Source organism: Mus caroli, chromosome 16 (assembly GCF_900094665.2).
Source record: "Mus caroli chromosome 16, CAROLI_EIJ_v1.1, whole genome shotgun sequence".
Taxonomy (NCBI): domain Eukaryota; kingdom Metazoa; phylum Chordata; class Mammalia; order Rodentia; family Muridae; genus Mus; species Mus caroli.
The window spans coordinates 52,385,284-52,397,466 of record NC_034585.1 but is presented as its reverse complement, the minus strand read 5'-3'; the positions used below and the strand labels follow the sequence as shown (position 1 = coordinate 52,397,466).

Here is a 12,183-nt window from a genome sequence, read left to right as displayed (position 1 = left end):
CCTGCCTCTGCCTCCCGAGTGCTGGGATTAAAGGCGTGCGCCACCACGCCCGGCCGGTCTTGCCTTCTTGAAGGGTTACTTGATACTGACCACCTAGAATGTCAGGTCAAAGATTTCATTCCCTGGACAAGAGAACATAATTTCCCCACAACGGACCTTCGTTGCTTTGTCCTGTACTGAACCACAGAGCTTCCACTGAGACCACCACAACTATGTACACAGAGAACTTCTACCAGGGCATTTGTCCAGCAACTGTCTGTCCAGCCTCTGACTGACACTGCTTCTGTAATTAAATCATTATGACTAAGAAGTATTGTCTTAAAATAAGAAATAATCCTCTCCATTTTTGTCTTAAAATTTTTCCTATAGGGCTGGAGAGATGGCTCAGCAGTTAAGAGCACTGACTGCTCTGCCAGATGTCCCGAGTTCAGTTTCCTGCGGCCACATGGTGGCTCACAACCATCTGTAATGAGATCTGATGCCCTCTTTTGGTGTGTCTGAGGACAGCTACAGTGTTACTCATGTACATTAGATAAATAAATATTTTAAAAACCCTTTCCTATAAACTGAGGATGTAGCTCAATGGTAAATTGCTTGCCCATGATGTTAAGGCCTTGTTGTGATCACTCCCACCACAGGAAAACAAACAAACAAACAAACAAACAAACAAACAAACAAACAAAGAAGCAATCCAGTGAAACAAAGGCTAACCAAATATTCCCTTCCCTTACCTCAGCTCTACTGAATGTCACTTAACCAGGCCAATCTAGGCGCCATACAGTAGACCTACCTCTGAGACGATGACTTGTGTGAAAACAGTAAGCGCTTACTCACTAGGCATCTATGTGTGTATGTGTGTAAAGCCTGGAGAACAAGCCTTGAGTCTACTTTCTCCCCCCGCCCCCCTTCTCTCTTTTCTGTTTTCTTTTTGACACAAGGTCTCACTATGTAGCCCTGGCTATTCTGGTACTTACTATGTAGACAAGGCTGGGACAGAGATTTTGCCTGCCTCTGCCTCTCATGTGCAGTGATCATAGGATGTATCACTTCGTCCCACTTGTTGAGTCTGCTTCCTTGAGGAAGGTGCATGGCGTCACTTATGGGCTGCAGTGGTGGGAAAAGTAATTGGAGATTAAGGAAGTAAGAGCAGGACTGTTGGGGGCCCGCCTGTGTTCAGTGAGCCACAAGTGCTGTCATAGAGCTGTGACTGCAGCCTGATGTAAAGTTGTAAGCACACTTAAATCATTTCATGTGTGTGTGTGAGTGTGTGCACGTGTGGTTTTATTATTCTTATTTTATGTGTATTAGTGTTTTGTCTGTGCCCTATATGCTTGTAGTTCCTATGGAGGCCACAAGAAGGTGTTGGATCTTTTGGGACTGGAGTTACAGATGGTTGTTAGCTGTCATGTGGGTGCTGGGAGCTGAACTCTGGTCCCCTATAAGAGCAGCCAGTGCTCTTAAACCATTAAAACATCTCTTTAGCATCTTGTCCTTTTTCCTTTCTTTTCTTTTTTGTTTCTCGTAACTCAAAATATATGACACAATTCTCCTCATTAAAAACATTAACAGTTTTGTATAAATATTTGTTTTTATTTTATGTGTGTAAATGTTTTGCTGGCATGTATATATGTGCACTTTGCATTTTCATGGTTCCCTGTAGACATCAGAAAAGGACATCTGATCCCCTGGAACTGAAGTGACAGACAGTTGTGAACTGCCATGAGGCTGCAGGGACTTGTTCCTCAGCGAAACAAGAGCTTTTAACATCTGAGCATCTCACCAGCCCCTTCCTCTTCCTCTTAAGAAAAGCTTCCTTTGGCTGGGCAGTAGTGGCACATGCCTTTAATCCCAGCACTTGGGAGGCAGAGGCAGGCGGGTTTCTGAGTTTGATGCCAGCATGGCCTGCAGAGTGAGTTCCAGGACAGTCAGGGCTACACAAAGAAACCCTGTCTCAAAAAAACCTAAAAAGCAGGAGATGGGATAGGGGGTTTCTGAAGGGGAGACCTGGAAAGGGGAAAACATTTGAAATAAAGAAAATATCCAAGAAAAAAATAAATTAAAAAAAATTGACAAATAAGACCTCATAAAATTGCAAAGCTTCTGTAAAAACAAACAAACAAACAAACAACCCCTAAAAAACCAGAAAAGTTTAAAATTTTTTTTTCTTTGAGTTGGGGATGTATCTCAGTGGTTAAGTGCTTGCCTCAGATGAAGAGAGCCTAGTTTGATCCCTAACAGTTTCAGAAACCCCAAACCAAAAACGGTGAACAAGACAAGAGTGCTTCTCGTGTGAACTTTGTGAACGACAACACTCTTCAGTGATGAAAAGCCGGACACAACTGCATGGTCATCCCCAGTATGTGATCACCCTGTGGAGGGGTTCTCTGGGTTATTCTTGTTTGCTGATGTTGTTATTTGTTTTGTTGTTTTTGTTTTGTTTTGTTTTGTTTCTGAGACAACGTGCCTCTATGTGGCCAAGGCTGGACTTGGCATACTTCTCTCCTGCCTTAACCACTAGAGTTCTAGTATTACAGGTTTGGGCTATCACACTTGGCCCTTTTTTTTTCTAAGTCTCTCTCTCTCTCTCTCTCTCTCTCTCTCTCTCTCTCTCTCTCTCTCTCTCTCTCTCTCTCTCTCTTCCTCTCTCTCTCCATGAATGAGGTAGCACACATGTGGAACTCAGAACACAATTCACAATTTTCAGGAGTGGGTGATCATCTTCTACTGTGTGGGTTATGGGACTTGAACTCAGATCATCAGTCTTGGCAGCAAACTTCCCTATTGGCTAAGCTGTCTCTTCATCCTCTCCAATTGTTTTAATTTATGCACTGACTGGTTTTCCAGATGTCTTGAGTTCAATTCCCAGCAACCACATGGTGGCTCACAACCATCTGTAATGGGATCTGATGCCCTCTTCTGGTGTGTCTGATGTGTGTGTGTGTACACATGTGTACTTGTTTTGTTTTTAGACAGAATCTCTCTGTTGCATAGTTCAGGTTATGCTTAAACTCACTATGTAGACCAAGGTGGCCTTGAACTCACAGACATCCTCCTGCTTGCCTCTTCCAATATCTAACATTATAGTCTTCCTCCCAACTGCTGGGATTAAAATTTGGGCCACCATGCCTGGCTTGCTTTGTTTTCAGACATATAAAGTTGTAAGACTGTTCTCCAAGTAAGGTGTCTACTGGTTAAAAGGAAGGGGAGAATTCTTAGTGTTTCTTCAGAAATAGAAAAGTATCTTTAGACTAAAGCAATGGGAAGCAGAAAAGGTCTTTAAGGGCAGTGATGTCAAAGGGAATTGGTAAAGAGGAAATGCTATTAGAATTTTGAGCCTGAAAAGCTAGAAGCACCACGTTACTGAATTTTCCTGAACAGGAATGCTCAGACTTCAGAGAGAGCCTTAAAACCTTTTAAACTTAACTCAGACTTGTCAGAATGGGTAGCTACCATAGAGACTTCTAGCAATGAGTTCTCAAAATCAGTTTGTTTTAAACAATGTCCTTATAATGTGCCAGGTGGTAAAAGTGTTGAATTTCTCGAACACCACGAGTAGCTTTTAGTATGTTGAGCAGTTGATGAAAGAAAGTGGAGCCCCCTTTGTACGATTGAGTTACCTTGTAAACCCTAGCTTAATTTCACTTCCCCTGTCAAGTTTTGTCCAAAGATTGTAATTTCTAGTTCCCAATTACTGAGTTCATAGTTAAATAAAAAACGGATCAGCCTGTGCCCTTCCAATCAGGCAAAGTAAGTATTCCTGACTCTGGAAGCTATTTTAAACTTTTTTTGAATACTCTGGAAAAAAGTTCTGGGTACGTATTTATCAAATATACTCCTTGGCCAAACTGTTCAATGTGTAAGAACCACCATTTAAAACAAACATATCAGTTTCTGAGGCTTTAAATCTATTTAATTAGGTAAGATTGGGTAAATTGCAAATATAACGTATCCATTTGACTATCTCAAAATATCTCACTGTCATTCCTATAGAGAAGCTAAAACCTTTTAAACTTAATTCAGAATTGTCAAAATGGGTAGCTGCCATAGAGACTTCTGGCAATGAGTTCTCAAAATCAGTTTTAAACAACGTCTTTATAATGTGCCAGGTGGTAAAAGTGTCGAATTTCTCAAACACCTGGCCCTGGAGTGAAATGGTTTATCTAACAATACAGCTTGCTCACCAGATCAACTTTAGGTGTCAACCCGGGTCTTCTAAGCTCTACCTCCCACATTGTAGCCTGCAAGTCCCATCAAGGAGCCAATTGGGCCGACTGAGTGCTGTGCATCCTGGGAGTTGTAGTTTGCAGCGCCCCACTGCTGACTACATGCTCTACAGAACGGCAGAAGACGGTTGCCTGGTGTCATTAACAAGCGGCAAGTATGGCGGTGGCGCAAGTCGACGGGGCTCTGGCTCAGGGAGAAGGTACGATGATCCCTACCCCTAAATTCCAAAGTTTACTTCAGTAAGTCATATTAAACAGTTGCTTGGTGTAAAGAGAAAGCCTGGGTTTAGAGGTGCAGTTTTGGACCAGTTCTTTTGATGAGGGGCTGTAGGCAACACGGAGGCGCACTTCCTACTGGGAGTTGTAGTCCCGCTGTCTGGTCCAGTCCCGCAACATTACTGTGAAGGCTGAATAAGGGACTTCAGTCCCCAGGAGCCTTCGCGGTGCCCGGCGCCCCTGTCCCGCGCTCTCCCAAGCCTGACTGGGCAGTGGGCTTCGGACTGCGGTGACCTTTCTGGGACGTTTACTTTGAGTTCCGTGTGCCCACAGGAAATTAGTAGAGCCTTTTTATTTCCCGTGCCTCTCCTTCTCGTCCGAGAACGTTCAGGAAGCATCTCATCTGAAACCGCATCATAGTCTGCTTGAACTCTTCTTTGGAAGTGACCAGTAGCCGTGGTAGAATCTGAGAATGATCCAGACACGCGTTGCTCCCCGATCATTCTGCAGGCCGGGTCCCGGGCTCGAGTTTGGTCTTTGTTTGGCAGAGCGCAGGTTGGGGGGTGCGCCTGTGCTTGGGAGATGCCTCCGTGGGGCGCCGACCTCAGAGCTTTTGTTTTGGTTACACTCTGAGGCGTGGTAGCAGCTGGCCGGATTGGGGCAGACCAGGGTAGGTAGAGTTGAGGCTCATAACCTGGAGACCCTTGAGTTCCTACGGGGAGGAGTTCGGCTAAAACATGTGTCGACACTTGGGAATTGTGTGCGGACACTAGGTGCGCTTTTCCAGGACAGTCTAGTTTTCGTCTTGAAGAAGGGGCTCACGACGCCTCACGTGATAAGAAAACCGAAAAGCATTGAAACCCTCTAGGAGCGCAGACCCGAAAAATTACATCCCAAGGTAGCCCCAGTCTGATCGAAAAATTCAAATTGGCAGTTACTCAGGCCCCGCCCCCTCTGATAGCTTCTTTCCTCAACCTTCCTAGCTCACCGAGACGACCCACAACAGCAGCAATAAGCATTTACAGAGCCATTCTCCCCACCCCCACCCCAACCCCCGCTCCCAAAGAGCCAGATGATATTTTGGATGCCTTTCTCCCATTATCTCATGTTTTTATGTAGAACAATGTTTATATTATATTCTCACTCTTTTTCTTTTTCTTTCTTTTTTTTCAAAGCCATGGTCTCATTATGTAGCTGTGACTGGTCAAAAACTCAAAGAAATCCTCTTGCTTTTGCCTCCCCAGTGCTGGGATTAAAGGTGTGAGCTGTGCACGTGGCTCATCCACTTTTTTTTTTTTTTTAAACAACTTTATTTATAGTTTTTTAAAAAAGATTTATTTATTTATATGAGTACACTGTAGCTGCCTTCAGACACATCAGAAGAGGTCATCAGATAGTTGTGAGCCACCATGTGGTTGCTGGGAATTGAACTCAGGACCTCTAGAAGAGCAGTCTGAACCACTCTGAGCCATCTCTCCAGCCTGTTTTTTTTTTTTTTTTTTTTAAGATTTATTTACTTTATGTATGTGAGTACACTGTCACTGTCTTCAGATACACCAGAACAGGGCATCAGATCCTCATTACAGATGGTTGTGAGCCACCAAGTGGTTGCTGGGAATTGAACTCAGAACCTGGACGAGCAGCCAGTGCTCTTAACAGCTGAGCCATCTCTCCAGCCCGTTGTTTTTCAAGACAGGATTTCTCTGTGTAGCCCTGGCTGTCCTGGAACTGGTTCAGAAAACTAATCTGGCCTTGAACTCAAGGAGATGCCTTTGCCACCTGAGTGCTGGAATTAAAGGCCACCACTGCCTAGCTGTTTTGCTTTGTATTTTCAAGACAGGGGGTCTCAGTATGTAGCTCTGGTTGTCCCAGAACTCACTATATAGACGGAGCTGACCTTGAAAGTGAAGAGAGGCTGGCGCTTTAGAAATCGCCTGGCTGTCATCTATGTCTTGTAGAATAGAAAAGTTAACTCAAAGAAGAAATGGAGAGGGGAGAGGCTAAGAGGGTGACTCTTCGAGGAAAGACATGGGAGGACACAGCGAGGAGGCAGCCAGCCTCTAGGAGAGGGGTCTCAGTTATCAAACCCGCCAACACCTTAATTTTGGGTGTTTCAGACTTTGAAAAATAAATGATATAAAGAGAAGGAAACTTGTCCGAAGTGATTGGGGGGTGGGGGCTACAGTCTGGATTTGTGATTAGCTGGGGGGTGGGGGTGGGAGGTGGGGGGATGGGGGGTAGGGGCTACAGTCTGACTTTGTGCTACAAGTGCTTTATTTAGTGCTGCCTGCAACCTTGTGAAATCAGAAAATCACTGTATTCCATTGATTAATTATCTACACTGTGATTTTCAAAATGACTTCGAAGTTGCTGGGAGAGAGTAGTTGGCACAGCACTTGCTGTTTGTGACAAGGATGAGGGCCCGAGTTCCATCCTCAAAACCCAAGTAAAAGGTGGAGCTTGGTAGCAGGAGCTTGTGGTCTCAAGTGCCAGGAAGGTGGACATGGGTGGAGTCTTGGGGCTTGTTGGCCAACCAGCTTACTCTGCTTGATGAGCTCCAGGCCAGTGAGAGACCCTGCCTTGAAAAACAAAGTGAGGGCTGTAGAAATGGCTCAGTGGGTAAGAACGCTCGAAGTGACAGTGTGCAGACTGGAGTTCAAATCACCAGCATCCATGGGCAAAGCCCCAGCACCTAGTGCGTCAATGGAAAAGCTCAGCACCTAGTGCTATGGAGGTTGCTGACTTCCAATCCAGTGCTAGGCTTTCAGGCTCACTGAGAGAGTGGGTCAAGAGAATAAAGAGTAATGGAACGGGACACCCAGCATTCTCCTCCGGCTTCCCTGGGCATGCATGATAGACACTGCCCACCACTCCCGTGCACACAACTTTGGGCTCTTGAAGATGTACTTGAAGTTAGGTTATAAACATTTTGATCTCTATATAAAAAAATAAGTTTTAGGGTCTGATGTGATGATAGCTATAATTCCAGTATTTGGGAGTTGGGGGGAAAAAAGATCAGGAGTTCAAATTTAGCCTTGGATACATATTTTATGCTAGCCTAGCCAGCATCAGACCCTGTCTGAAAACAACAGCAAAAGATAAATCAAAACAAAAAAACCCCAAACAACAACAACAATAACAAAAACCAATCTAAAACAAAGAAAAAAATTGAAAGATTGAAAAAAAGGGGGAAATTAGCCAGGAGGTGATGGCACCCTCCTTTTGTTATGCCCAGTTCTCAGCAGGATCACAGATGTAAACACACAGTCTTATCGGGGGATGCCACCTTCCCTGCTCCGCAGGTTAGGAATGCAACACTGGAGTCTAGAGGATTGGGGTATATATATGGGAAAAGGATAGGCTGGGGCTTTCAAGCGTGGCCTTACATGATTGGGTGTGAGGTAAAGGAATGCTAGCATTCAAAACTGAGAACGTTTGTTCTGACAGCAAGGAGGGACCATACGACTGGGAAAGGACCTTTTTGATCTGGGAAGAACTGACTGATTTGGTTATTTTTCCAAGCTGGCCCCAGTTGTCTCTTTCCCACAGCTTAACACTTCAAGGACATTAATTTTCTGCCCCCTTCAAAGACAGGAGACATCTGCAGGCCTCAGGGCTCACTGGAAAGGAATCTTCATTTTAATCTCAGCACTAGGGAGATGGGCAAGAGGATCTCTGAGTTTGAGGCCAGCTTGGTCCAAAGAGCAAGTTCCAGGACAACCAGGGAAACACTGAGAAACCCGTCTCAGAAAATTAAAATAAAACTCAGAAAAAAAAAAAGAAAACCCAGAAAAACAAAACCCCAAACCCCTCAAAAGAAACTTCAGTCCTGTTTTTTTGTTTGTTTGTTTTTTGTTTTGTTTTTTTGAGCAGTCCTGTTTTTTGAATGCTGTTATTAAATACTACAGTACACTCAGGGCTTGCTAGGAAAAGGCTCTGTTTCTGAGCTATATAATCCCAGCCTGTAATTCGTAAATTTGGAGAAAAAAAAAATGTAGTATTACAGCTCTGGATTACTATTGGTTGAAATTCTTGATATTTGTGTGCTCTGGTATAGTTTTAAATGTGTTTACGTATTTTTCTCTCCTCGGTGTGAAATGCTAAGCTCAGTTGTCATCTTTGCTTTCTAACAAGATGTTTCTCTTCTCAAGGATCAGTGGTGAACTGGTCAGGCCAAGGGCTGCAGAAATTAGGTGCCAACTTACCCTGTGAAGCTGATGTCCACACCTTGATTCTGGATAAAAATCAGATTATTAAACTGGAGAATCTAGAGAAATGCAAACAGTTAATCCAGGTGGGTATGGGTTACATCAGACTAATTTATTACTAAACAAAACCAAAAAGTCACTCGACGTGCCCCGGAAGCAGTAAATGTCGCCTTAAAGTTTTATATGCTAGCTTCTGAAGATGACTACATGCGTTACACTGACAATGGACTAGAAAGGGAAGCATTGTTAAAAAATGAAAACCGGGCTGGCAAGACAGCTCAGTAGGTGGGAGTGCCTGTATAAGGGTCTGAAGACCTGAGTTTGATCCCTGCCACGGGTAGAAGGAGGGAACTGACTTTTGAGAAGGTGCTAGTGGCGTTTGCACGTGTTTTCTTGCTCAAGGGTACTTGCAAATATGCATGAAGGCATACATATGCACGGTCTTGCTCTCTCTATACACATATTTTAAATTTATTTTATTTTATTTTATTTTATTTATTTTGGTGTTTTAAGACAGGGTTTCTCTGTCTCAGGTAGCTCTGGCTGTCCTGGAACTCACTCTGTAGACCAGGCTGGCCTCGAACTCAGAGATCCCCTGCCAAGTGCTGGGATTAAAGGCATGCGTCACCACTGCCCAGCTTATTTTACTTTTTACATATGTATATTTGTGTATCTCTGTATGAATGTATGCCACATGTGTATGAGTACAGGCAGAGGCCAGAAGGGGAGATCTGATTCCCTGGAGCTGGAGTTACTACAGACGGTTGTGAGCCACCTGACTTACATGAGAGGAAGTAAACTCTCATCATCTGGGAGAGCAGCAATTATGCTCTAAACTGCTGAGCCATCTTTCTATTGCCATAAATAAATACATATCTTTAAAGAGAACATTCTACGTTGAGAAAATACTGCGTTAACCTAATTTTTACTTTGTATTGGGTTAAAGAGTTTATTCATCCAAGAGTGTTCGACTTGAGGATGCGCTTGAGTGGCAGAGTACAGGCTTAGCATACTCAAAGATCTTACGTTTATCGACACTACCGCAGCAAGCCAAACCAAACCAACAAGAAGTGTGCATTTGGTCCCTCTTAGTATACCTATCATTGTCCTGGTTTGTGACTGAAGCGGTCTGAAGACCGTTTTTGTGGAGCTTATATTTCCAGGATGTCGATCTGTTAGAGTCTTTAGGAGATGGCCCAGTGGTAGGAACACTGGCTCTGCAAACACAGGCTTGAATTTGGATCACCAGCACCCATGTACAAAGCTGGGCACCAAGGCATGTAGTCTACGTTTAACCTGGTCATTGGAGGGGAGAGGCCAGCAGATCCAGAGACCTAGCTGGCCAGCCAATTTGGCCAAAATGATGAGCTTCCAGTTCAGTGAGAGAGTCTGTCTCAAAGCAATAAGGCAGAGAGGGATAGAGGGAGATATCATAGTGCTGCTCTAGCCTGTGTAGAGATGGGCCGCCTGTGCACTCATGTACTCACAAGAATGAAACACACAAACATACACCACACACACACACACTCACACATATATACACACACACACTCACACATATACACATACAGATACGCATGCAATGACCCCAACATACACCATCCACACACAAATGTCTTTAAAAATTGACAGAAGTCTTCCTCAGCTTTACCTGTAGTTTAAAAATGGGAAAGCATACAGTGATTATGCATGAGACTGGGTTTCAGTTTTCTGAATATGTCTCTACATGTATTTCTATCATATTCATCTGCATTACCCACTCTTGTTTTCTTCCACTCCCTTTAATCCCATTTAATCTCAAGTGGCCTGTCCTGTTTTTCTCATGTCTTCTTTTTCTCCTCCTCTTCCTCTTCTTCCTCCTCCTCCTCCCCCACCTTTCTTTTGGGACCAAGTGAATTTCATGAGGGACATGAGTGAGATTCCGTTTACAGGAGCATAGACACCTTACCCGTGGCTACTCCTCTGAAGAGAGTGTCTTTCCCTTCTCTGTCCGCCGCTGTCTGTTAATCCGCAGGATTAATCCTTGGAAGGTAGAGCCTTCCACGATCCTCTCCCCACCTCAAGCTTGTAGAGGAGCTCAAGCAGCTTATGGAGATTGCTGCTTTGAGTTCAAGAGCACAGCAGCCATGTGATACTCAGAAGTCACTTTTCCAGACCTCTCTCCCTCTTTCCTCCTGCCTTTACATTCTTTCTAGTCTTCTTCCACTGCCCTCCTGGAGCCTCAGAGGGGATGTTTTAGATGTCCCGTTTATGGATGGCATTTGGCAGATATTTATTTCCAGCACTGTGACCAGTTCTGAGTCTTTGCAGTCACTACCAACCACTGCAAAAGATGCTTCTCTGAATACCGCTGACTGCAGCATTGTTCTGGGGGTGAATATGCAGTCAGTCAGAAGACTGTGTGATAGGTCCAGTCTATCCATTAGCAAAAGCCATCCGGAGCTTTTTTCTAGGCTCATGCTATCCCTGCTGCAGGCTTTGGACTGGGTTTACATGACCACAAGGGAATTCCTTCCTGTGGTCAGGTGTCAGTTGGTTACCCCGCACAGGTTTTATCTATATGTTTTGTTGATTTGAACAACAAATTCCAGTACTTATATTGTAGGTAATAGATGTGTATAATAAGTGTAAAATATACATTAGGTTTGTGTATTTGGGAATGTTTGACCATTTACCAGAATGTAAAACTAATAATGTGTGGAGATACATATTTTGTTTCTAGGAATAATAATGTTCTTCTTTCTTTCACAGTTGTCAGTGGCTAACAATCGCTTGGTACGGATGATGGGTGTGGCCAAACTGACTCAACTCCGAGTGTTAAATTTACCTCATAATAGTATTGGCTGCGTGGAAGGCCTGAAGGACCTAGTCCATTTGGAGTGGCTGAATTTAGCGGGCAATAATCTGAAGGTGAATGGCTTTCTTCTTGGTAATTAACTTTTGAGATTTTTTTTTTTTGTCATTGTTGTTTTCTGTACCTGTTCTCTATGAAAAAGAAACTTGGCAAGTATAGAAATAAGTCAACTAAAAAGTGAGACTGTTTACTTCTATAACTGGTGTCAACCCAAACTTTAAAAAGCCTCCATTTGACACATATACTACAGTATAGTCTGTATAGTTTTAAATGTTAACAGAGAATCTGTATTATACTTGAAAGAGTAAATAAGATGCTAGCATGATGGGGAGGAAATACTCCCCGCTAAGCACATTTCTTTTCATGGTTTTAGAGCTTTATTGTAGAAAGACAGGCGGGGCGGCAGGGGCGGGGGGGGGGGGGGGGGGGGAGGCCACCACATGGAGAGAGAGGAGAAGGGAGGGGGAGAAGGAGAGTGAGAGGGCTAGAGAAGCAAGAGAGGCCTTAAGTACATTAAAAAAAAAAGATTTATTTATTGTTATATGTAAGTACACTGTAGCTGTCTTCAGACACACCAGAAGAGGGCATCAGATCTCATTACTGATGGTTGTGAGCCACCATGTGGTTGCTGGGATTTGAACTCAGGACCTTCGGAAGAGCAGTTGGTGCTCTTAACCGCTGA

At 43.9% G+C, this 12,183-nt stretch overlaps 1 protein-coding gene across 5 annotated transcripts in view; it reads left to right on the top strand.

The window, feature by feature from the left end:
* Nucleotides 1–4,210: 4,210 nt before the first annotated feature.
* Cep97 (centrosomal protein 97) overlaps nucleotides 4,211–12,183 on the top strand; it is a 45,033-nt gene continuing 37,060 nt past the window's right edge. For all 5 annotated transcript variants that reach the window (XM_029470551.1, XM_021184899.2, XM_029470552.1 and 2 more), the window contains exons 1-3: nucleotides 4,211–4,423; nucleotides 8,591–8,733; nucleotides 11,399–11,557. In XM_029470551.1, coding sequence (XP_029326411.1) covers nucleotides 4,381–4,423; nucleotides 8,591–8,733; nucleotides 11,399–11,557 — 345 coding nt within the window. In that variant the 5' untranslated portion in view covers nucleotides 4,211–4,380. The remainder of the gene's footprint in view (nucleotides 4,424–8,590; nucleotides 8,734–11,398; nucleotides 11,558–12,183) is intronic.